A 21,458-nucleotide genomic window follows, 5' to 3' on the forward strand; every position below is an offset into this window, starting at 1 on the left:
GTGTAGTGGCTATTCATTGGCTCAGTTGTGACTGTCTCTCATTGGCTGGGCTGTTGGCCGGTGGAGGAGGAAAATCTTCCTTCATCCTGCTGGGCTAGTAAAGTAGATGCTTTTTCCTGTTCGGTCTGTAACATTCATCTTTTCCTTTTGGGTCTGTAGTTGATGAAGAGTGGTAGGGTGTGGGAGTGCCCTTTTCTGGCCTCTTGACTCCATTCTTTTTTTTTTTTTTTTTTTTTTAAATTTTTTTTCAACATTTATTTATTTTTGGGACAGAGAGAGACAGAGCATGAACGGGGGAGGGGCAGAGAGAGAGGGAGACACAGAATCGGAAACAGGCTCCAGGCTCTGAGCCATCAGCCCAGAGCCTGACGCGGGGCTCGAACTCACAGAGCGCGAGATCGTGACCTGGCTGAAGTCGGACGCCTAACCGACTGCGCCACCCAGGCGCCCCTCTCGACTCCATTCTAAAGGAGGTTTCCTTTTATTAATGTTCACACAACAAATATTTATTAAGCACCATTATGTGCTAAGCAGGGGCCTAAAACCTGGAGATGTAATGGAGAAGAAGAGCAGCCTTATTCTTTTCCTCATGAGCTACACTGTGGTAGAGAAGATGGACGTTAATCAAATAATCACACAGACAGATGTAAATACAGCTATAGCAAATGCTGCGTGATGCTGCAAATGTGTGTAACAGGGCCTTTGACCAGTGGGGGAGGGGGGGTCAGGGAAAGCTTCTCAGAAGAAATGATGCTTGAAGATAAAAGATGAGTAGGTATCCACCAGGTGAGGTAGTGATGAAAGCCAATTCCAGACCAGGGGAATAGTGCTTTAGATACAAGGGCAGGATGTGCAAAAGCCAACAGAAGCTGGGCGGGGGCTGCTGGGTCTGGAATGAGAAACGGGTGAGCATGTGAGATGAGGCTGACCTGGGCTGGGGCAGGGGCTGGGTCAGGCATGTTCTCTGGTTGGGAGGAGGGGCCCAGCCTGGGCTCATGTTTGCTTCTGGCAGTCCCCTTTGACCTACTCCCAACCCCCATCTCTGGCAAGCAAACTGCATATTTGGCTAAAGAAGGGTTTGTGTGAGGCCTCAGGGGAGATCGTTTATTTTTTATTTTTTTTCCTTAAAAACATTTGTGCCCTGTTCAGCTCCCCTTGGACAAGAGCACGAGGTGAGGTGACTTCTAGGCTGTAGTTATCAATTTAGGGAAATTGACTCTTGACCAGGCAGCATCTGATAAGTTTCCTATTCGTATAGAAGGTGCCAGCTCTTGCTTTAGGTTGTGTAGGTGTGTGTGATAATTGTATTTTTTTAGTGTTTTGCAAGCACCCTGGCGGTTCTTCAGGGCTAACGGCATCTGGGGAAGTTAAGTCCAGGGCCTTCAATCTGGAGTTGTCTTCCAGGTGCCCTGGGGTTTGTAGGGCATTGATGTCCTGGCTTGATCTCTGCTGACAGATTGCAGCAAGGACATTGGGCGATCTCGTCCGGAAGTTAGGGGAGAAAATCCTGCCAGAAATCATCCCCATCCTTGAGGAAGGCCTGAGGTCTCAGAAGAGCGACGAGAGGCAGGGTGTGTGCATCGGACTGAGCGAGATCATGAAGTCCACCAGCCGAGACGCTGTGAGTGTCTTCTTAGGGCCTCGCGGGTGACCTGACTCAGAGGGCTGGGGGCAGGTTCCAGGAAAAGCCGTATCACTAGGGACTCCTGAGTGGCCCATAGAAATTGGTGATGATCTTTTTCTCACCACTACTGAGGCTTCTCCAGTTTAATCCCTTTTATGTCACTGCTGCACTACAGTTAAAATGTGCAGTGTCCTTGGCAGGGAAGGGAGGCCGTGCGCATGTGCGTGTGCTGGTGCTGTGGGAGCGGGAGGGCTGCACACGTTCTTACAGGGAGCAGAGCAGATGAGTGTTACGCTCCCAGTGGGTGGAAGTGTGTCGTTTCCGACAATGTTACCGTCCCATAGCAGCCACTTTCAGGGGGCTGGCGATCTTTGCACTTACTTTCCTTTCTGAGGGTGATCCTCAAAACACGCCTGGGAAACAGATTGAGCAGGCATAGGGCTCTCAGTTGGCATAAAAGTTATGAAGTGGCTGGCTAGTCAGAAATGTTAAGCATGTGGCCATTGCTTATTCTCTGATCTACTGGCACCTTCTGCTGAGTGTATCGGTAGAAGTATTATATTCACTGGGGGTTTACGTTTGCATTTGGCAAAGAATGTAAATAAATTCTGTCACCAACTAGAGTTGTGATTCATTGAATAGTTACTGAGTCCTCTCAAAGGCTGAGACCTTGCCGGCGGTGAGGCCGATACATAATCAGTCCCCCGATTCTGTTTGTAGTGTGCTCTGCTTCAGGGGGACCGTTTCCAGAGGGAGCAGAGCTATCCTTGGCCCCACAGTAGCCCCAGAGATGCCACAGAGAAGCAATTTTTTGAGTTGAGTCTTGAAGGACTTGGGAGTTTTCCAAGAGGATGAGCCAAAGAAAGAATCAGGGGAGAGGGAGCCATGCCATGCAGGGCCTCACCATGGGAAGGAGCTCTCGTGGGAGATGGAGAGTATCTGGAGAACTCACTTAAAATCCGACTCCTCAGGTGGAGACTGCATATCCTCTCTACGTTCGTATGCTTGCTCATTTTCAGTGAGAACCACTAAGTTAAGAGTCAAGCCAAGGGATGCTGGTGGCCTGGCTAGGCCAGAGGTCCTCGTCCATCTCCCCTTGCTTGCTTCCACTCCTTCCTTGCCTCTGCTGCATCAGGTACAGTGCACGGATTCCGTTGCAGGTGCTGTATTTCTCTGAGTCCCTTGTACCCACGGCGAGGAAGGCTTTGTGTGACCCTCTGGAGGAGGTCAGAGAAGCGGCGGCCAAGACCTTCGAGCAGCTGCACTCCACCATCGGCCACCAGGCTCTAGAAGACATTCTCCCATTTTTACTGAAGCAGCTGGTGAGTGGATCTGCCACACACCTACCAGTTTGGCTTTTACTGTCTCTGTAGAAGCAAAATGCAGGGGGGTTCATTCTGCCAAGGCAGCCGCAGTGTGGGCCCCCCAAGGGAGTGGGTGCAGCAGGCTCAGATTTGGCTCTGTGCTTCTCCTTCGATAGTCAGTAAATGTGGGTGCGGTAGGAGGAAGGGAGGAAAGTGGTGAAGGAAGTTGGCGGTGGCTGGTCTAGACAGCAGAGGTGGGGATAGGAGCCAGCTCCTCAGCATTGCCCTCTGTGCTCCTGTGCAGGATGATGAGGAAGTGTCAGAGTTTGCCTTGGATGGTCTGAAGCAAGTTATGGCCATCAAGAGTCGTGTGGTGCTTCCCTACCTCGTGCCCAAGGTAATCCCACCCTGCAGCAAGCACCCCCTGGCCGCGGCTACATGATTATTTCCAGGCCTGCTATGGAGACCTTTTGGACTCAGATGTTGGGGAAGGCTGGTGGTGGGTGCAGGGGGCCCTGGAGCAGACACTTAGCCCTCAACAGTGGCCATGGGATCTCCTAGAGTCTAGCACGGTGGCCAGCATGGAGCGGCATTCATTGAGCTGACCTTGTTCATCATTCTACAGCTGACGACTCCGCCTGTCAACACCCGGGTGCTGGCTTTCCTTTCGTCTGTGGCTGGCGACGCCTTGACCCGTCACCTTGGAGTGATCCTCCCGGCAGTCATGTTGGCCCTGAAGGAGAAACTTGGGACTCCGGACGAGCAGCTGGTGAGTGTCACGATTACTCCTGGCAGCTTTCTGTCAGCTGTCCTGGCCTGCCCCTGAGGAGCTGTGCTCAGTCTGGGTGTCCCCTGTGGTTTCAGGAGATGGCCAACTGTCAGGCTGTGATCCTCTCAGTAGAGGATGACACTGGGCACCGGATCATCATTGAGGATCTGCTGGAAGCCACCCGAAGCCCTGAGGTGGGCATGAGGCAGGCTGCCGCCATCATCCTCAACATTTACTGTTCACGCTCGAAGGCTGACTACACCAGCCACTTGCGGAGCCTGGTGTCCGGCCTGATCCGCCTCTTCAACGACTCCAGCCCGGTGGTTCTGGAGGAGAGCTGGGATGCCCTGAATGCCATCACCAAGGTGAGGGGACTGCTGACTGCAGCAGATTTTGATTATAGACCATGCCAGACGCTTGGAAGATTAGACTCTTAAAATAGGCCATGACGTACCTGTCAGCCAGCTTCAGCATTTATCAATCCATGGCCAGTCTTTCTTATACTCCCCCCACACTCTTCCCCCTGAGGTATTACTTTGAAGCCATCTTGGGAGGGCTATACTCAGAACCTGACATCCTCTCTGCTTTTTCCTGGCCTTCCACAGAAGCTCGATGCTGGCAACCAACTGGCACTAATTGAAGAACTGCACAAAGAAATCCGGCTCATAGGGAATGAGAGCAAAGGCGAGCATGTGCCAGGGTTCTGCCTCCCAAAGAAGGTAAGCCAGGGCCTCATGAGGGTGCTGTGGGCATATGGCCTTCCTCCACCTCCACCCGCAGTCCCGGGTCTGTGGTAGAGCAGCTGACTTAGGGCCTTTCACAGAAGCGTGTTTCTTTCCCACGGTGGCCATATGGGGATAGGGTCTGTGCTGCCTTCAGTTTAAGTTGTGGAGGCCACCACGGCCAGAGCAAGTGAGTCACAGAGGAGACAGCAGGTATACCTATGTGTGCTAGGCCCACCAGAGCTGTTACCTTCTCATCACTGCCCTGTCAAGACTGTTCCTCAGCCGGCACCCTCTCAGGCTGTTACCCCGGCACCAGAAGCAGTCTCTGTCAGGGAATCACAGAGAGGACGGCTGACAGGGGTGCGTGCTTTGGATAGGAGACCCCTGGACCCAGTGCCTTTGAGATTTGACTGTCGTGTGTGGTTCTCTCGTCAGGGAGTAACCTCCATCCTTCCAGTGTTGCGGGAGGGCGTCCTGACTGGCAGCCCGGAACAGAAAGAGGAAGCGGCCAAAGCTTTAGGTTTGGTGATCCGCCTGACCTCAGCTGACGCCCTGAGGCCCTCCGTGGTCAGCATCACTGGGCCTCTGATCCGCATCCTGGGGGACCGGTTCAGCTGGAACGTAAAGGCAGCCCTGCTCGAGACACTCAGCCTCTTGCTGGCCAAGGTGAGCCACTGACACATTCACCTCTTGGTCCATTTGGGTCTTCAAGAACTGATCTGTCTGCCGGTTGGTGTCATGTGGCAGCACATGGAGCTTATTATGGAGAAACAGCATGGCAGAGGGAGTCGAGATGCTAGACGCTAGACTCACACTGTGCCAGAATGACCTTGGGAAAGCATGGTAACCTCTGAGCTTGTGCCCTCACCCTTGATTTGGAAGTGCTGCTGCTGCTGCCTGCCAATGGAGAGCTGTGGGGCCTAGAGAAGGTGGTGTCAGGTGGTGCCTGACGCATCCTGAGCATGCCAGACTAATGCTAGTTGCTGTTTTGTGGGTTGTAAAAATTTTTTTTAATGTTTATTTATTTTGAGAGAGAGATCAGGGGAGGGGCTGAGCGAGAGAGAGAGAGAAAGAAAATCCCAAGCAGGCTCCATGCTGCCAGCACAGAGCCCGATGCGGGGCTTGAACTCACAAACCATGAGATTGTGACCGGTACCAAGATCAAGAGCTGGACATCAAGAGTTGGACGTTCAGCCGAGTCACCCAGGCGCCCCTGCTTGTTGGTGTTTTTTGAAGAACTGTTGGTTCAAAGGAGAAAATCCAAGGCCACATAATTGCAATTACACAGTTTACATATATTTCCGTTTTTTATTGCTGCCTCATAAAGAGGGATGCAAAGGGTCTGATGAGGGACTGGAAAGGAAGTCTTGAGAGCAGCTGGAGTAACTTCAGTCTTTGCCAAAAGTGTAAGAAGCAAAGAGCCAGCATGTTAACCATTTCTGACATTTTACGGGGCGATAATTAAGTCCTTTAGGATTTAAAAAAATTATAAGCAGAACTGAGATTTGTTGTTATAAAAACAACTTTTTTTTTTTTTTTTGAATTCTTACTCGAGGTTTGGAAACAAAAGCAAGCTTAAAATTTGTAGCTTTTTTGCCCCTTTTGAGGGAAAGATGTGGGGAGCGTCTTCCCAGATAAGATGTGGCATTGTGAGCATCGGCCTTATTCTATGGAAGATAGTATCTTTTTTAAAAAATTGTGTCATTTTCACCTGTGTTCTGTGCTGTTCTTTTCTGTGGTGTTTTAGAACTCTGTGTACAAACGGAGCCCTTTCCTCCCAGAATTTGTCCCATAGGCCCATGAGTCGATGTCATCCGTGGCCAGATGGTTCCTACCTCCCGTTTACCAGCTTCACTCCATGGTGTGCCTCCCAGCAGCCTGCAGCCCCTGACCCCAGTATTTTCACACTTCCAAACAGCTGCTTTGATTTTTCCCATTTAGGAAGAAGTAAATGTTCATTCTTGGGAGGGGTGACTTTCTGAGGTCATTTGTTTCATAGGATTGTTCTTAGGGCTCAGTGTCAGTGCTCAGCTTGCATATCTATTGCTCAGAAGATGATACCTGCCCTTACACACCTGGTCCGTTGCCCTGTCTTGGCATTGGAACAGGCCTTCGGTGGGGCTGACAGCCGTCACCTGCACTGCTCTTTCATGTATTTGGAGATAGAGGTTTCAAGTTGCTTGTCCGTGTGGACTGGTCTCCACTTAAGCCAACCAGTGGCTCCCTTGGAGGTGGTGATAGCGGGGCTGAGCAGGACCTGTCCGTGCTGGCTGCCCTCTCTGCGGGAGTATCTACTCCTAGCCTGTGTGCAAGAGCTCATGGTGGTTTCTGATTGATTTCGTATCTGTCGCACACTGTGGCCTTGGACTCCACCACACCCGTAGTTTCTTATGTGGGTTTCTCAAACAGGTCGGGATTGCCCTGAAGCCATTCCTGCCCCAGCTGCAGACCACTTTCACCAAAGCCCTGCAGGACTCCAACCGGGGGGTACGCCTGAAGGCTGCTGATGCTCTGGGGAAACTCATCTCCATCCACATCAAGGTGGACCCCCTCTTCACAGAGCTATTGAATGGAATCCGTGTCATGGAAGACCCAGGTGTCAGGTGAGGTGCTGCTGGGGCAGTGTTGTGGCTGTGAGGAGGCCAGGCGGATGCTGAAGCCTCCTGGGGCCGGGCTGGGCCTGTGTGGGAGGGAGCAGTGGTGAAGAAGAGCGAGGGGTTTAAGTTGGATGCGTTGGTTCTGTAGGGACACCATGCTGCAGGCCCTGAGGTTTGTGATTCAGGGAGCAGGGGCCAAAGTGGACGTGGTCATCCGGAAAAACATTGTCTCGCTCCTGCTGAGCATGCTGGGACACGACGAGGTATGGCTGCAGGTGGATGGCCGGGCTGGTGGGCTCTACTGGTTCCCCTTCTCTTTGCTTTGGTCGACATGTCTGTTTTGTGTTAGAAGAACTGCTGCCTGCTCATTGGTAATAATCATTCCTGATGCTCCTATCACTCTTGATGGTTTAACAGGCATTTGGTTGTGAGGGAGACAGGGCGGGTAGTGTTGGTATTGGTTGTTCTGTTTCACAGATAAGGAAGGTAAGGTTTTCACAGTAAGGAAAGTAAGGAGCTCTTGTGAACTTACCATGTAATCTTAAACGAGCCACTTTCCCTCTCTGCCTTTCCTTTCCCTGTGTGTAAAATGAAGACATTCGTTTATTGGTTCAGGAAACATTTGCTGAGACAAAGGGTCTTTCGCAGAGGTGAAGCAAGCATGGTCACAGCCCTTAAGAAATTTGGCATCTGGGAGGGTGCCTGGGTGGCTCAGTTGGTTAAACATCCAACTCTTTATTTGGCTCAGGTCATGATCTCACGGTTTGTGAGTTCAAGCCCTGCTTCGGGCTCTACTCTGACAGTTTGTAGCCTGCTTGGGATGATCTCTCTCTCTGCCTCTCTCCTGCCTTTTCTCTCTCTCTCTCTTTCTCTCTCTCTCACCTTAAATAAGATAAAAAGGAAATTTGGCATCTGGTGTCTGGGACACCAGGTCGGAGGTCTTAGCACTGTTGGAGAGGGTGAGACTTGCCTGGGGCCATGCCCTAGCAAGGTGGAGTCAGCCACAGTCTGAGCTTTGGGACCCCCGGTGCTGTCTCCGTTCCAGCACGGCCCTTCCTTCCCCAGCCTGGAAGCGTGTGTTAAGTACTCGTTGGCTGCCCAGCGACTGAGTCTAGATAAGAATTTTCTCTTTCTCCTCTGACAGCCCTCTGTTGTGGGGTTAATCTCTGGACTGAGCCTGTGGGTTCACATGGTTTGCACTTGTAGCGCACTCAGTGGGGCCAGCCCTTGTTGCTGCTGGGCTTACCATGGCTGTGGAAATCTGGCCTCATTCCAACTGCTGCTCCCTGACTAGAGCCCCCCCCCTTCTCTGTGAGGGTTTTTACAGGGCCATGCCCAGTGCAAGCAAAAGTTAGTATTTAGGCCAATTTGCATTTCACCACAGTGGAGCTTAAAATAGATCCTGTTGGAGAGAGTGGGCGTCAGAGAGAGCCAGCTTTAGCCTTGCTTGGCACCTGGGCTTCTGCCTGGAGCTCAGAGGTGCAAACAGTGGTCAGACCATCTTCCCCCCAACTCAGAGCTTCCCCTGGATCAATGGTGGCTAACCAGGGTGCCAGTCTGGCATTAGCCACTCAGCAGGTCATTAGTCCTTGGTTGGTGGGTTGGTTTGTGGTCTGTGTGCACATCAGATTGGCACTTACTAATAACATAGTATGTATCTTAAAAATCCACTCCCTTGCTATCCCGTGATTAGTTGGCTAGGGAGGAGCAGCAGGGAGCAGGTTGTGTATCTGGCTTTGATTTTGACAGAAAATGCTCAGCTTTTGCTTGTCCTCCTTAGGTTGATTAGTGGCTTCATTCTGACTTCCTAGGACAAACCTGAATAAGGGAGGTGGTGCTAGGGCACTGACACAGTAGAGAGATTCCAGGGTGTCGCTCTGGACACAAGATGACACACAAGGTTGGCAGGGGAGCGGGGCTGGAAGGAAAGGAGCTCAGAGCAGTTCTCTAGCTGACGTCCAGTGATGTGGGCAGGGGCCGCCCCTCGCTGCCTCCCAGAGCTGTTGATAGTAATTGAGATAATACGCGGAAAATGTTCTGACTTTCTAAGAAGAGAGGTGCTACGTAAATACGGGTATTATTGCCATTGTGATGATGATTACCATATGCACGCACACTGGAGTTTTCTATAATTGAGAGAAGTGCTGGGTGTGTGGTTGTTCGCTCCACGCCCAGTGGCGGCTGCCATGAATGGCAGTCCCGCTCTGGCAGCAGGAGCGCACGTGCCTGGAGTGGGGACAGGAGTCTGGAATTGCCTCGTTCTGCCTTCTCCCCTGCCCTCCATCCTGGGCAGTTGCTGGCCCCACTGACCTTGCAGCTGGTGGTGCAGCTCACGCCGGCTTTTGCTCCCTTCTGTGCTCTGTCAGGACAACACTCGCATCTCCTCGGCCGGCTGCCTGGGCGAGCTGTGTGCCTTTCTGACTGAAGAGGAGCTGAGCGCTGTCCTTCAGCAGTGCTTGCTGGGTAGGTCTCCTGTGCACTGGGGACCCCCTGCAGGGCCTTGTCTCCCCTTTCCCTCGGGGGGGTCTTCTGGCAGCTAGTCTCTCCTTGGGGAATCCAGCTCTTAAAACAAAATGGAGTTTCCAGTGGTCCTATAGTCCCTTACGTCTCTGCTCGGGGAACGTGGCTGCGAGTCTGAAGCAGCTTGAGAGAGACCTCTTCATAACGTGCCACATTGGGCAGGGCGGTCCGTGTGCAGTGGACTGGGATTTCCATTGGGCTTAGGTTGGGTAGGCCTGGGGGCTGCATGGCTGGTAGGGGCGTAGTGTAAAGTGCAGGTTGACCCGGTTGTGTCCTTCCACTCAGCGGATGTGTCTGGCATTGACTGGATGGTTCGGCATGGACGGAGCCTGGCACTGTCTGTGGCTGTGAACGTGGCTCCCGGCAGACTCTGTGCGGGCAGGTATAGCAGTGAAGTTCAGGACATGATCCTCAGCAATGCCATGGCAGACAGGGTAAGGCTTTGGGGCAGCCACACCCCTCTCCCCCTCCCTAGCCCAAATTCCACAGCTGTATCCTTGCTGACACTGCACAAGGGGCGGGGGAGGGGCTCTACTGCAGACTGGGCGGTGAGAGGCCTGGGTTCAAATTTTGCCTTTGCCAGTAACTTTCTGTGGCCTTGGACCACTACTTGGTCTCCCTGGGCCTCAGTTCTGTCATCTGTAAACAATGAGGAGTTTAAGTAGGAGTGTCTGGAGGTCCCTTCCATGTCAGAAGCTCTCTGAACCCTGTTCGTGGGAAGCAGTGCACACAGGCTTTGTTTGCTTCATAGCCAGGAAGCAAAGAAAGCTGTCTGCAAGAAAGCTGTCAAAGAGTCTTGGATGTGAAGTTGTGTGTGTGTGTGTGTGTGTATAGCAGGGGTGCTTATATGAGGGGCCAGTGTCCTGGAGGTTCCTGGGGATGAGACAGAGCCTGGCCCTGCTGCTCCGAGGAAGGGGCAGGGTGCTGTGCCATCCAGCTCTTTCCTGTCCCCACAGATCCCCATCGCAGTGAGCGGGATCCGGGGCATGGGATTCCTGATGAAGCATCACATCGAGACAGGGGGAGGACACTTGCCAGCCAAACTCTCCAGCCTGTTCATTAAGGTGAGTAGGGGCAGCCTGGCTTGTGAGAAGGACCCATGTCCAAAGAACACTGGAAGTGTGCTATCTGACTGTGTTCTAGGAGTTCTCTGCGGAGAGCTCTGGGAGGTCTCTGAACCCTTGGGAGTGGAACACAAAGTGATTCTGTGTGCTTTTTTCCTCCGGAAGAGTGCCTGACTTGTCAGATTCTCAAGTAGACCTGTAACCCCAAATCAAATTAAGAATCACTATTTTGTTGTTTTTTTTTTTAACTTTTTTTTTTGTTTTAATTTTATCCTTTCTCAAAAGTGTACTATAGTATCATATTGTGGTTTAGTTTGCATTTGTTTATGGCTAATGATGTAGAACAATTTTTTTTTTGAGTGCGAGTAGGGGAGGGGCAGAGCTGGGGAGAGAGAGAATCTTAAGCAGACTCCGTGCCTCGCATGGAGCCTGATTTGGGGCTTGATTTTGCAACTGTGAAATCAAGACCTGAGCTAAAATCAAGTCAGACACTCAACCCACTGAGCCACCCAGACGCCCTGATGTAGAATAATTTTTATGTGCTTATTAGCCATCCCCACATTCACTTGGTAGAGTGTTTATTGATGTCTTTTGCTGTTCTTAAAATTGTGTTTTTTCTTTCCTAATACTGAAGTTTTGAGAGCTGTTTATATATTTTGCACATAAGACTTTAAGAACCACTATCTGAGGTATTCCTTCCAGGCATCTGGATTTAGTAAAATTTGGGACAGACCTGGGTTCAAACCTTTTTTTTTTTTTTTTTTTTAATGTTTATTTTTGAGAGTGAAGAGAGAGTATGAGTGGGGGAGGGGCAGAGAGAGAGGGAAACACAAGATGTGAAGCAGGTTCCAGGCTCTGAGCTGTCAGCACAGAGCCTGACGCAGGGCCCGAATTCGTGCTGGGTTCAAATCTTAGTAAGTCTTTTCTTCCCTGCCTCCTTTTAGCTGGCATGGTGCTTATTATTGTTATTGTGGTGGCTGCAAGGTGTCAATTAGGAAAGCCTGGGAGCTGGACACTGGGGACCCTGCTGCCTGTGTAATAAAGCAAGCTTTTCAGAAATTGTGCACACAAATCAGAGCAAGAATCTGCATTTTTAGAGGTGTGGCTAAGTCTGAGACTCTGCCTTTGTAACCAGTTCCTGGGCGGTATCAGTGCTGCTGGTGTGTGGACCTCAATTTGAATAGTGAGGTTCCAGAGGGGGATTGCCCCATCCTGCAGACGCCTGCAGCCCTGCTGAGAGTTCTCAGGGCCCCTGTTAGATTGAGCCCATGTAACAGCATCACCTTGCATGCAGCTGTTCATCAGTGTTTGTTTACTGAAGATCCTCTGTGTACCTCGCTGGGCTAGACCCTCAAGGCATAGAGGTGCATGGAGCAGACAAGATCTGTAGAGTTGGAGGTACACAAAAAGCCTATGGGGATGAGGAGGGCCCTAATTTAGAGAGGGTTGTTATGGGAGACCTCTATGGGCTGACACTTGAGCTGAGGCCTGTAGGAGGAGAAGGAGCCAACCATGTGAGGACCCCCGGGCAGGCACATCCCAGGTTGTGGGACCAGTCAGGGCGGAGGCCCGAAGGCGGGAAGGAGCTTGGTGTCCCCGAGGAAGTGATAGCCCTGCGTGGACCAAGAGTAGTGAGAAAAAGGGAGAGAGTAGCATGAGATGAGGTGGGAGAAGGAGATGGGCTGAGTCAGAACCTGTCACTGCCCCCCCCCCCCCCCCCCCAAGATGGGAAAGGAAGCCATTGGAAGCAAGCATTGGGGTCAGTTTCTGGATGAAGAGGGAATGTCAGGGCAGAAATTTGGGCTTCCTTGAAAAACAGATTGGATGTGCCTAACTAAAAGCTTATGGTCTTCTTAGTGTCTGCAGAACCCATCCAGTGACATCAGGCTCGTGGCTGAGAAGATGATCTGGTGGGCCAACAAGGACCCGCTGCCTCCCCTGGACCCCCAGGCCATCAAACCTATCCTAAAGGCTCTTCTCGACAACACCAAGGATAAAAACACTGTCGTGAGAGCCTACAGTGACCAGGCGATCGTCAACCTCCTCAAGATGCGGCAGGGCGAAGAGGTGTTTCAGGTGGGAGCCTGGGACTGGGGTGTCCCTTCAGGGCCTGCTGTGGGTGCTCGGCACACGGCTCTACTGCGTGGTAGTCTTTAAGCATCATATTCCACCACCTCATATGCTGAGTGTTGAGAGGCAGATTGTGGTCAGGTGACTGGTCTAGTGCCCGAAAACATCTCTGTTCCTGTGGTGTTCAGGCTTCTTTCGGCAACAGAGCCCTGTTTTGGAGAAATCCAAATAAAGTCTCACTTGGCATCTGAACGTGTGGAACGGATCCCAGGAGGGAGCCCTGTTCATGCACTCCTCTCCCCACCATATTTAGAGCACTGAAAGCCCTTCCACTCCCCGCCTCAGCACATGAAAAGCATGAGGTGTGGTTTTCTTGGCTTCCCAGGGATCCATCGGACTCCCTTATTTTGCCGGAGTCCACAGCAGTGCCATTTCTGAGGTTAATGTTCATTTTTGCCTTGGCTTGGAGAAACCTGAAGCTGTATTTTCTGACTATGTCTCCTCATTTCCATCTTCCCCACAGGCCCTCTCCAAGATCCTGGACGTGGCCAGTTTGGAGGTGCTGAATGAGTGCAACCGAAGGTCCCTGAAGAAGCTGGCCAGCCAGGCCGACTCCACAGAGCAGGTGGACGACACCATCCTGACCTGATAGGCCCAGGCCCCGCCCCCCCGGGCTCCACCTCTTTGTTCAATGTTTTCATTTTTGAAAATACGTTTGTTCCGATGGGGAGCTTAGGAGATGGCGTTCCCAGAAAGTATTTTAATATTTCAACAGACCACAGCCAAAGCCTTAAATCAAACCCACACACAACTGAAAATTGCCTCCTCCATCTCTCACCCTTTTCTTTGGAGAAGAGACAAAAGCACATGTGTGAGCCACACCAAGTGGTAGCCAAGAGCTGATCATCCGGCTGAGCATGGCTGGGTCTGGAACAGGTGGGGTCAGACTTCTGGATCCTCTTCTCCTGTGCTTGAGTTCTGCTTCGGGAGCCAGTGCTACTAGCCTTTGCCTAGATCCTGAGTGGGGCACTGAACCGTGGAGGTCGGCCTGGTGTGCTGTGTCTTGGCGTGGCTTTGCCATGTTGTGTGGCCCGATTGGATCTGACCCCTGTCAGGTGAACATGACATACTCGCAATGCCCTGGCAATTCACAAGTCGGGGAGGGGTATTGGTTTAAATGCAGGTTGTTTGAAGGAGGAATGTTTTAATAAAGGCTTTGATTTAATCTCGATACAAGCAGATTTATAAAAATCTCCAGGCATCCATTAAACATGAAGCTTTGTGCATCAGGAATAAGGTGACACTTGCAACGCTCTTGTGAGCACCGGCAGCATTCTGACTCTTGGGCATCTCTCCTGCTCTTGGAAGTCTCGTAGAGATTTATGCACTTCTCTGTCCTGAGGTTGGGTCCCGTGATTTCACTGAGCATAGAGAAGGCAGGGGTTGAATTGGCCACTTGCCTGTTCTGTCCTGACTCAGAAAGGTGGGGGAGCTTCTGGTAGTCAAGTGTTAAAGAGAAGTCCATCCCTTCTGCGGAGTAAGAAAGAACCACATTGCTGTAGTTAGAGGACTTGCCGAAGGAAAGAAAAGTTGCAGTTCAGCATCTGTCTCCTTTATGAATGACTTCCTTCCTCCTGGTTCTTAGAAGGCTCGTGATCCACATGTCCTGTCTGACGGAGCACGCCCTTCTGGGCCCAGTGACGCAAGTTTTTCTGGGCTGTGTCCCTGGTCACAGTATGGAATAAACCTCTACCGAAATTACTGGTCAGAGCTGTAAAAGAAAGGAAGATTAAATGTGGTGGCGAGCTCATTTTGTAAAAAGTCTAAAGTGTTCTATCAAAAAAAGCAAGGCTTGGCTTATTAATGCAGCAAAGGTAGAAAGTAGCCCTGTGACTCAGCACTTCTGATAAATAAGACAAGGTGACCTCTGAGATACTTCTGATGAAAACCTTGCTTTCTATGCCTGAGCCTTATATGTCATAGGACTTCCTATTGTAGCAGGCATGGTCTCAGCTGGCTCAATGTAATTGTAGACTCCCAGGGCGGCAGGGGACCTTGAGAGGTCGGCTGAGTCCGTCCCAATAGCCAAAGCAGCCAATGGGTGCAGCTTTTGGTAGCCATGGGAACTGTTCCCTGCTTCTGGGATTCAGATGGTCAGCAGTGTCCTCTCAGTTCCCTGGGGCGTATGTCCAGCAAGCTGTGTGCACATGTGGTCACCTCTGCCAGTTAGCTCTGGCGAGGCAGATGAAGTTTCTGTGTGAGGGGGGTGTGGCTGGAAAAGCTCTGGTAAGCCCCTGAGGAATAGTCTTCAGCGTTTCCTCCAGGATCTCAGAATAGATGCTTATGTCCATCTCAGACGTTCAGCCCCCAGTATGAAACTGGGAGGGAAATCTGATGTACTTAGAGGTGGAAGACACTCAGTAAGCAAAATCCAAAGGAAAAACACCAGGTTCTGTTGCAGAAACTGGAGGAGGATGAGATCTCTCTGTTCAGGATGGATGGATGGAGGTTGATTCACAGACAGAGATGACTCAAAGGCTCCCGGAGCATGTTGAATTGCATTCCCTGAGTCTGCAGGGAGGGCGTGGGTTCCTGGGAAATGAGCCTCGAAGGGCTGTCACAGGACAGTGGAGCAGGCACAGAAGACCCTCTCGACCTGGAGGGAGGCCTAGCAGTCCTAGAAACAGCAGCCCTGGACATCCCGAAGGAAGTGGAGCTTGGCAGCAGAGAAGCAAAACTATTTGCCCTGGTGGTTGGTAAAGCTATTTCACCTTGGGCAAGCCGTCGGACTTCTCTGGGCCAGTTTTCTCATCTGTAAAATGAGGTATTTGGGATAGAAGCTCTAAGAATCTCTTGTTCTCAATGTTATAATAGTGATTATCACTGATGACATTTGGCATTTTTTTCATTTAATCTCTTCAACCCATGAAGTAGGTTCTCTTGTGGTTACTGTTTTCCAGAGGAAGGAATTTAGGGAGAGAAGTCATTCCCCTGGGATCTATGGCTAATAAATGGCAGTTTGTCCCCAGAGCAGATATTCTTGGCTTCTCTCTTCTGTGATGGTTAGTTAGGTACAAGCATTTTCTCTTCTTTGTAGCAGGGCCTTCAGCCCCTTCACGTCTTGGCCCACACGGCCAACAGTGGCTGAGTGGCTCTGGGTGATTGGCCCAGGGCTCTACCTGGATGCCCTGCTGGCTGGTCAGTACCTCACCCCATTCACAGGACACTTGCTTTAGGAAAGACAGCTATTTTCTAAGACTTTCAGCGATCTCGAAGGAGGAGACTCCGATGTTTCTCTTCACGTGTCTGAAAGACATGCCCTGAGCTAACCCAGGGAAAACTAAACCGAGCCTCTCACCCCTTCACCTGATTCCAGGCACCTCTGGAATCATGGGCATCGAGATTAGTTTAAAATGTGGGGAGAGAATGACATGCTTTACAGACCTAGGCACCAAATGTACAGGTAAGTTCTGGCTCACTGCTGTGATGCCAGCTCGGGAGAGGGGCAAGGGACCTGCAGGACCTTCTGTTTGCAGGGATTTGAAGACCCCGTTTTGCCGAGCACAGATTCTGAAACAAGATTGGTGGTTAGGAATGTTTCTCTAAGTATGGTTGTGTGTGGACATGTGGTAAATTGCTTCAAGCCTTTCTGAATGAGAACAATAGGGTGAAACAGGAAGAGCCTCAAAAAACATCTAGGTTCTAAAATGTTTTCAAGGAAATGCAGGCAGTGCTTTCGTGCTGTATGGTGTTCTCTTGTGGAGCTGTGTGAACTCATCAAGGCAGGTTTGACCCTTCACTTAATGTTAAGTCGGGTGGCCCAGAGCACGTTGCTTTACCTGAACCCACATGTCCTCATCTGTACAGTGACAAGGACAGTCACAGGCTTGTCTGCAGTGAGCGAGATAGCATGCTCCATGAGGCCAGGCACACGGGAGGTACTTGCTTGGTGGGTAAGAGAGAAATGGGGGATGTCAATGGGAAAGGACTGAGCCATAGGCGCTGTTACCCCAGTGGCGTGTCACAAGTCCTGAGCTCTTGTTCAGGAGTTCCTGCTGGGGCTGGAGTCGGCAGATGCTGTGTTAACTTTGTGAGCCCGAAGTTTTAAAAAGCTTATGAACTTAAAAATCAAATTCTTTTTGAGAAGCGATGACCGCTGTGTTTGGATGTGTAAGATGCCGAGTGAGGAGCGTGTCCATACGGGGACGGGGTCTCCAGGGTGCCCGGGCAAGATAGCCCTCTACTGTCGTCGTTAGAGCGGTGTGTGGGAGGCCAGAAGGGACTGGTCCTTGTTTTATGAGGAGGAAAGTGGAGGTACATGTGGCCAGTTGGCTGCAGAACTGGGAAAAACCTGTTTCTTGATAGTTGGGTCACCAGGCCCCAGGGCCATCAGCAAAAGAAACTAGGCAAGTTGTTGGCATGTAGTTCTGTGGAGTGACTGGGTTTTACTCTTCATAAGAGATGGAGCCCAGTTATTTTCATTGGGTGTTTCCCAGCTGCCCCTCAGTTGTATTAGGAGGGTTCCCTGCAGCCTGTCTGGTGGAAGGATAGTCTTGGTGTTAATGAAGCTCAGGAAACTGGAAAAACTGGTCCAAGGATTACTCCCTCTGTGGGATTTCTGTGTGACACTCCTGTGTGTGTCCACATGCAATACACCAGTCACCTTTTGATGCTCTTCTGAGACCCAGTTTCTCTGGTTGAGATGGCATAAGCTGGTCGTAAGCAGGATTCGAGCCTTCTTACCATTTGGACTCCCGTAAAGGGGGTGGGAAGCCGGGGTGTAGCAGTATCTAATCCAGCATTTCTCAAATATCTTGGCCTCAGGAACTCTTTACACTTTGAAAGTATACACCCCAAAGAGCTCTTGCGTATGTATCTCTTCCTTATTGATATTTACCACCATACACATCTAAACTGGTCAACTTTGTAAGTTGTACTCCTTTAAAAATAATAAACCCGTTACGTGTTACCATAAGTAACCATAACAAATATAACAAAGTTTTCCAAAACAAAAGCCATTTTAGTGAGGAGAGAAGCTTTGTTTTACATTCTTCACATGTCTTTAATGTCTGGATTTTCATGTCTGCTCCTGCATTCAAGCTATTGTGATGTCACATGTCACGTAGGCTCTCTGGAAACCTCCACTGGGTAAGAACGAGAGTGGAAAAAGCAAGTAACATCTTGGTATTAAGAGAAAATGTTTTCACTGCAGATTCTTTGAAAGGGTCTCAGGGAGCCCCGGGGGTCCCCAGGCCACACTTCAAAAACCACCAATTGGGCGTCTGGGTGGCTCAGTCGGTTGAGCGTCCGACTTCGGCTCAGGTCATGACCTCACGGCCTGTGAGTTCGAGCCCCGCTTCGGGCTCTGTGCTCACAGCTCAGAGCCTGGAGCCTGCTTCGGATTCTGTGTCTCCCTCTCTCTTTGCCCCTCCCCTGCTCATGCTCTCTCTCTGTCAAAAACAAATAAACATTAAAAATTAAAACAACAACAACAACACTGATCTAGGGGGCATTAGGGTGGCTCAGTTGGTTAAGTAACCAACTCCTGGTTTCGGATTAGGTCATGATGTTCTGCATCCTCTGTCTCCATCTCTCTGCCCCTTCCCCGCTCATGTTCTCTCTCTCTCTCTCAAAATAAACGTTAAATAAAAAAGAAAGAAAACCACTAATCTAATATAAACGATGAGGGGAGAGAAATCCTACTGAAGTGTTTGGTTGGGTGGGTTGGGGATTGACCCTGTAGTTCTTGTGACAGACCCCCAAAATTGGTCCACACCCCACAGAAAGCGAACACAAGAGAGTTTAGCTACATTGTTTCTTTTTTTTTTAATATATATTTTTGCATTTATTTATTCTTGATAGAGACAGAGCACAAGTGCGGGGCGGGGGGTGGGGGGGGAGAGGAGGAGACACAGAATCCGAAGCAGGCCCCAGGCTCTGAGGTGTCAGCACAGAGCCCGACGTAGGGCTCAAACTCACAAACTGTGAGATCATGACCTAGGCCGAAGTCGGACGCCTAACCAACTGAGCCACCCAGGCGCCCCTAGCTACGTTGTTTCTGATGTTCCTTCCAACTTGCCAGATCTCTGTGTGGCTTCACTTTAATGCCACAGACACCAGTGCCTGCCATATGCTAGGTCCCGGAGAACACCGGGATGGCCCCTGCAACCAAGGAACTTAATGTTCACTTGGTCTTGGCCACTGCGAAGTCTTACAGTATGGTATCGAGCATGTAGGCAAGAAATCGAGGCTGATTTCCAGTTCCATCAAAATTCTCTTTATTCCTTCCCCCTGGGACCAGTGTGTTGGAAGTGTCCCATCTTGGCTTCTTTAAAGCCCCTGGCGTTCAGTCCACCTGCCTGCTCTGAATTCTCACTTGCCACCTGCTTTTACCTATTTACACCATGGAACATGTCTGCCTCCCTCACCACCTGTGTCAGCAACTTTAGATTCCGTTGCTGACCAGCCAGGTCCCTCCAGACCTCTGCCCCACAGACCTTCATCTCTCGTGCTGCTCCCCGGGGTCACCGCTGGCTGCCACAAGGCCTCTGGCTCCAGGTCCCCTCTTCCTTATCCTCCCAGCCTTCCCATTGGTGACACACTTCCTGCCTCTCCTGTAGTGCCTTTAGCCCACGTTTACCCCTTACTACCCAATCCTCACGCCTGTCTGCCTATCCTCTGCTTCTGTGACCCTGAAAAACTTCACTCAACGCTGCTGTTCCCACCGCCATCACCACCACCACCACCACCACCACCGTCTTTTCATTCACTGCCCAACCTCTTGACCAAGGAGCACACCTGCCCACTCCATGGTGTCACTCTGTTCCCGTGAGCCTCTGTCTGCTGCTGTCCCCACTCTTCCTTTGTCTCCAGACACATATTTGTATTCCCTACCAGAATGTCACCTCCATGAAAGCAGGGGTTTTAAAGTTTAATTTATTGCTGTCGCTTCCCCTATGTCAGTGCCTGGTACAGGGAAGCTCTCAGACATGTGCTGAAGGAGGGAACAACTTGTCTTGCCCTATTGTATCGTAAGCTCCATGAGGATGGGCCTTGTTTGGCTCATGTTGTGCCCTCGGTGCCAGCACAGTGCCTGGCACCTAGTAGGCACGCAAGTGTTTTCTGAATTAGCACCTGACTCCAGTTGCCAGGTTAAGTTCTGTGATTTTTTTTTTTTTTTTTGGTTGCAATGCTGCTTTGTCTGGTTGATGTTTGCATATTGTCCTTTGCATCTGTCCCTTCCTGCTGTTGCTGCACACCTGGGCTTCAGCAGTAACCTCCCTGAAATCTCAGCAGCAGAAATCCACCGTGCATGCTTGCACCAGACTACTGTGCAAAACAGGTGGCCTCGCAAAAGCTCATCTGTAAACTGGCTATTCAGAACAGCGGAACCAAGTTTCTCATCGGTGCATACTGATGCTACCTCAGGTCCCCACAGTTAAGATCCATGTTCATATATAGTTTCTTTCTCTCTCTTCCTTTCTCTCTGTCCCTTTCTACCTAACTCTACCTACCTACCTACCTAGCTCCCTACCAGAACAAAGCTGGATCGTATGTAGTGGAGCATTTTGTGTCGTTTCGTTTTGTTTTGAGGGAGAGAGAGAGAGCAGCAGGAGGGGCAGACAGAGATGGAGAGAGAATCCCAAGCAGGCTCTGCACTGCCAGCACAGAGTGCGAAACGGGGCTCCACCTCATGACCTGAGCCAAAACCATGTCGGATGCTTAACTGACTGAGCCACCGAGGTGCCCCTGCTGAATTGTAGTTTAAATAAATGTAAAACGTTATTTGTAGAGGAAATAATTTGGGGACACCAGGCACATATCCTGGCCTATAGGGAATTCTCTCTCAAAGCCAAAATTGATGATTCTCACAGGCGGTGACAGCGGCTGTCTAAATACACCTATCATTCAAGGCTTGTAAGTTCCAATTCCATCATGAAACCTTTATAATGAAATCTCTTCTCCATCATTCTAGCTAAAAGTGATAGCTCTGTTCCTCTGAAGTCTAGACTGCTTATTTGACAGCTGTTTTATCTATTGCATTGTCTTGTATTTTTAATTCCTTAGGAGTATGTCTTACCTCTGATAAGACAGCTCCTGGAGAAAAAAGGCTCTATTCTATAACCTGTAGCATATAGTAAGTAGTAAGCATTCATTAGTTACTGATTAAATGAATTAATGCCTGTTCCTTTCCAGAAGACACGTGCAGGCAAGTCAGGAATCTGGTCTTCACAATGGCCAACTCTGCTCTACTTTTGAGTAAAAGTATCCTGTAGCCTGGTATCGAGAGGCTGCCTTGGAAATGTGTGCAACAGGTATCTACAATAGGAAACAGCTGAAAGTATGAACGAGCCAGTGCAAAATGACCGTGGCTAACGGTATCAGTTGCTGTTTATCGAATGCCTGTATGTACCAGGTAATCTACAAACCCCTCTAATCCTCACAACTATTCTGTGAGGAAACGGGCTCCGAGATGTGATGTGACTTATCCCAAATCTGAAAGCTTTTAAGGGACAGAGCCAGGATTTCAAAGTTAGCATTTGGGGGCACCTGGCTGGCTCAATTGGCAGAACATGCGACTCTTGATCTCAGGGTTGTGAGTTCAAGCCCCATGTTGGGTGTGGCACTTGAACCAAAGTCCCTCTGACTCCAGAGCAGGTTGAGAAGATGAGCTGGAGTGGCCTCCTGCCTCAGTGGCTGGTCAGGGTTGAGTGTGCTTGCCTGGTAGCTACACAGACACTCTCGTCTTCCCTTGTATTTCTTAGAACTGCTGAATCAAAGGGGA

At 50.4% G+C, this 21,458-nt stretch overlaps 1 protein-coding gene across 1 annotated transcript in view; it reads left to right on the top strand.

Annotated features, from left to right (window-relative positions):
* The window catches only part of GCN1 (GCN1 activator of EIF2AK4), a 59,674-nt gene extending 45,770 nt beyond the window's left edge, over positions 1-13,904 (top strand). Inside the window, exons 45-58 of the mRNA XM_030335956.1 lie at positions 1,457-1,621; positions 2,785-2,946; positions 3,233-3,325; positions 3,554-3,697; positions 3,793-4,062; positions 4,303-4,416; positions 4,858-5,088; positions 6,832-7,025; positions 7,168-7,282; positions 9,386-9,482; positions 9,825-9,973; positions 10,496-10,603; positions 12,461-12,679; positions 13,197-13,904. Of these exons, the coding sequence (XP_030191816.1) occupies positions 1,457-1,621; positions 2,785-2,946; positions 3,233-3,325; positions 3,554-3,697; positions 3,793-4,062; positions 4,303-4,416; positions 4,858-5,088; positions 6,832-7,025; positions 7,168-7,282; positions 9,386-9,482; positions 9,825-9,973; positions 10,496-10,603; positions 12,461-12,679; positions 13,197-13,322 (2,187 nt within the window). The 3' untranslated portion in view covers positions 13,323-13,904. The remainder of the gene's footprint in view (positions 1-1,456; positions 1,622-2,784; positions 2,947-3,232; positions 3,326-3,553; positions 3,698-3,792; positions 4,063-4,302; positions 4,417-4,857; positions 5,089-6,831; positions 7,026-7,167; positions 7,283-9,385; positions 9,483-9,824; positions 9,974-10,495; positions 10,604-12,460; positions 12,680-13,196) is intronic.
* Positions 13,905-21,458: the final 7,554 nt, after the last annotated feature.

Source organism: Lynx canadensis, chromosome D3 (assembly GCF_007474595.2).
Source record: "Lynx canadensis isolate LIC74 chromosome D3, mLynCan4.pri.v2, whole genome shotgun sequence".
NCBI classification, from domain to species: domain Eukaryota; kingdom Metazoa; phylum Chordata; class Mammalia; order Carnivora; family Felidae; genus Lynx; species Lynx canadensis.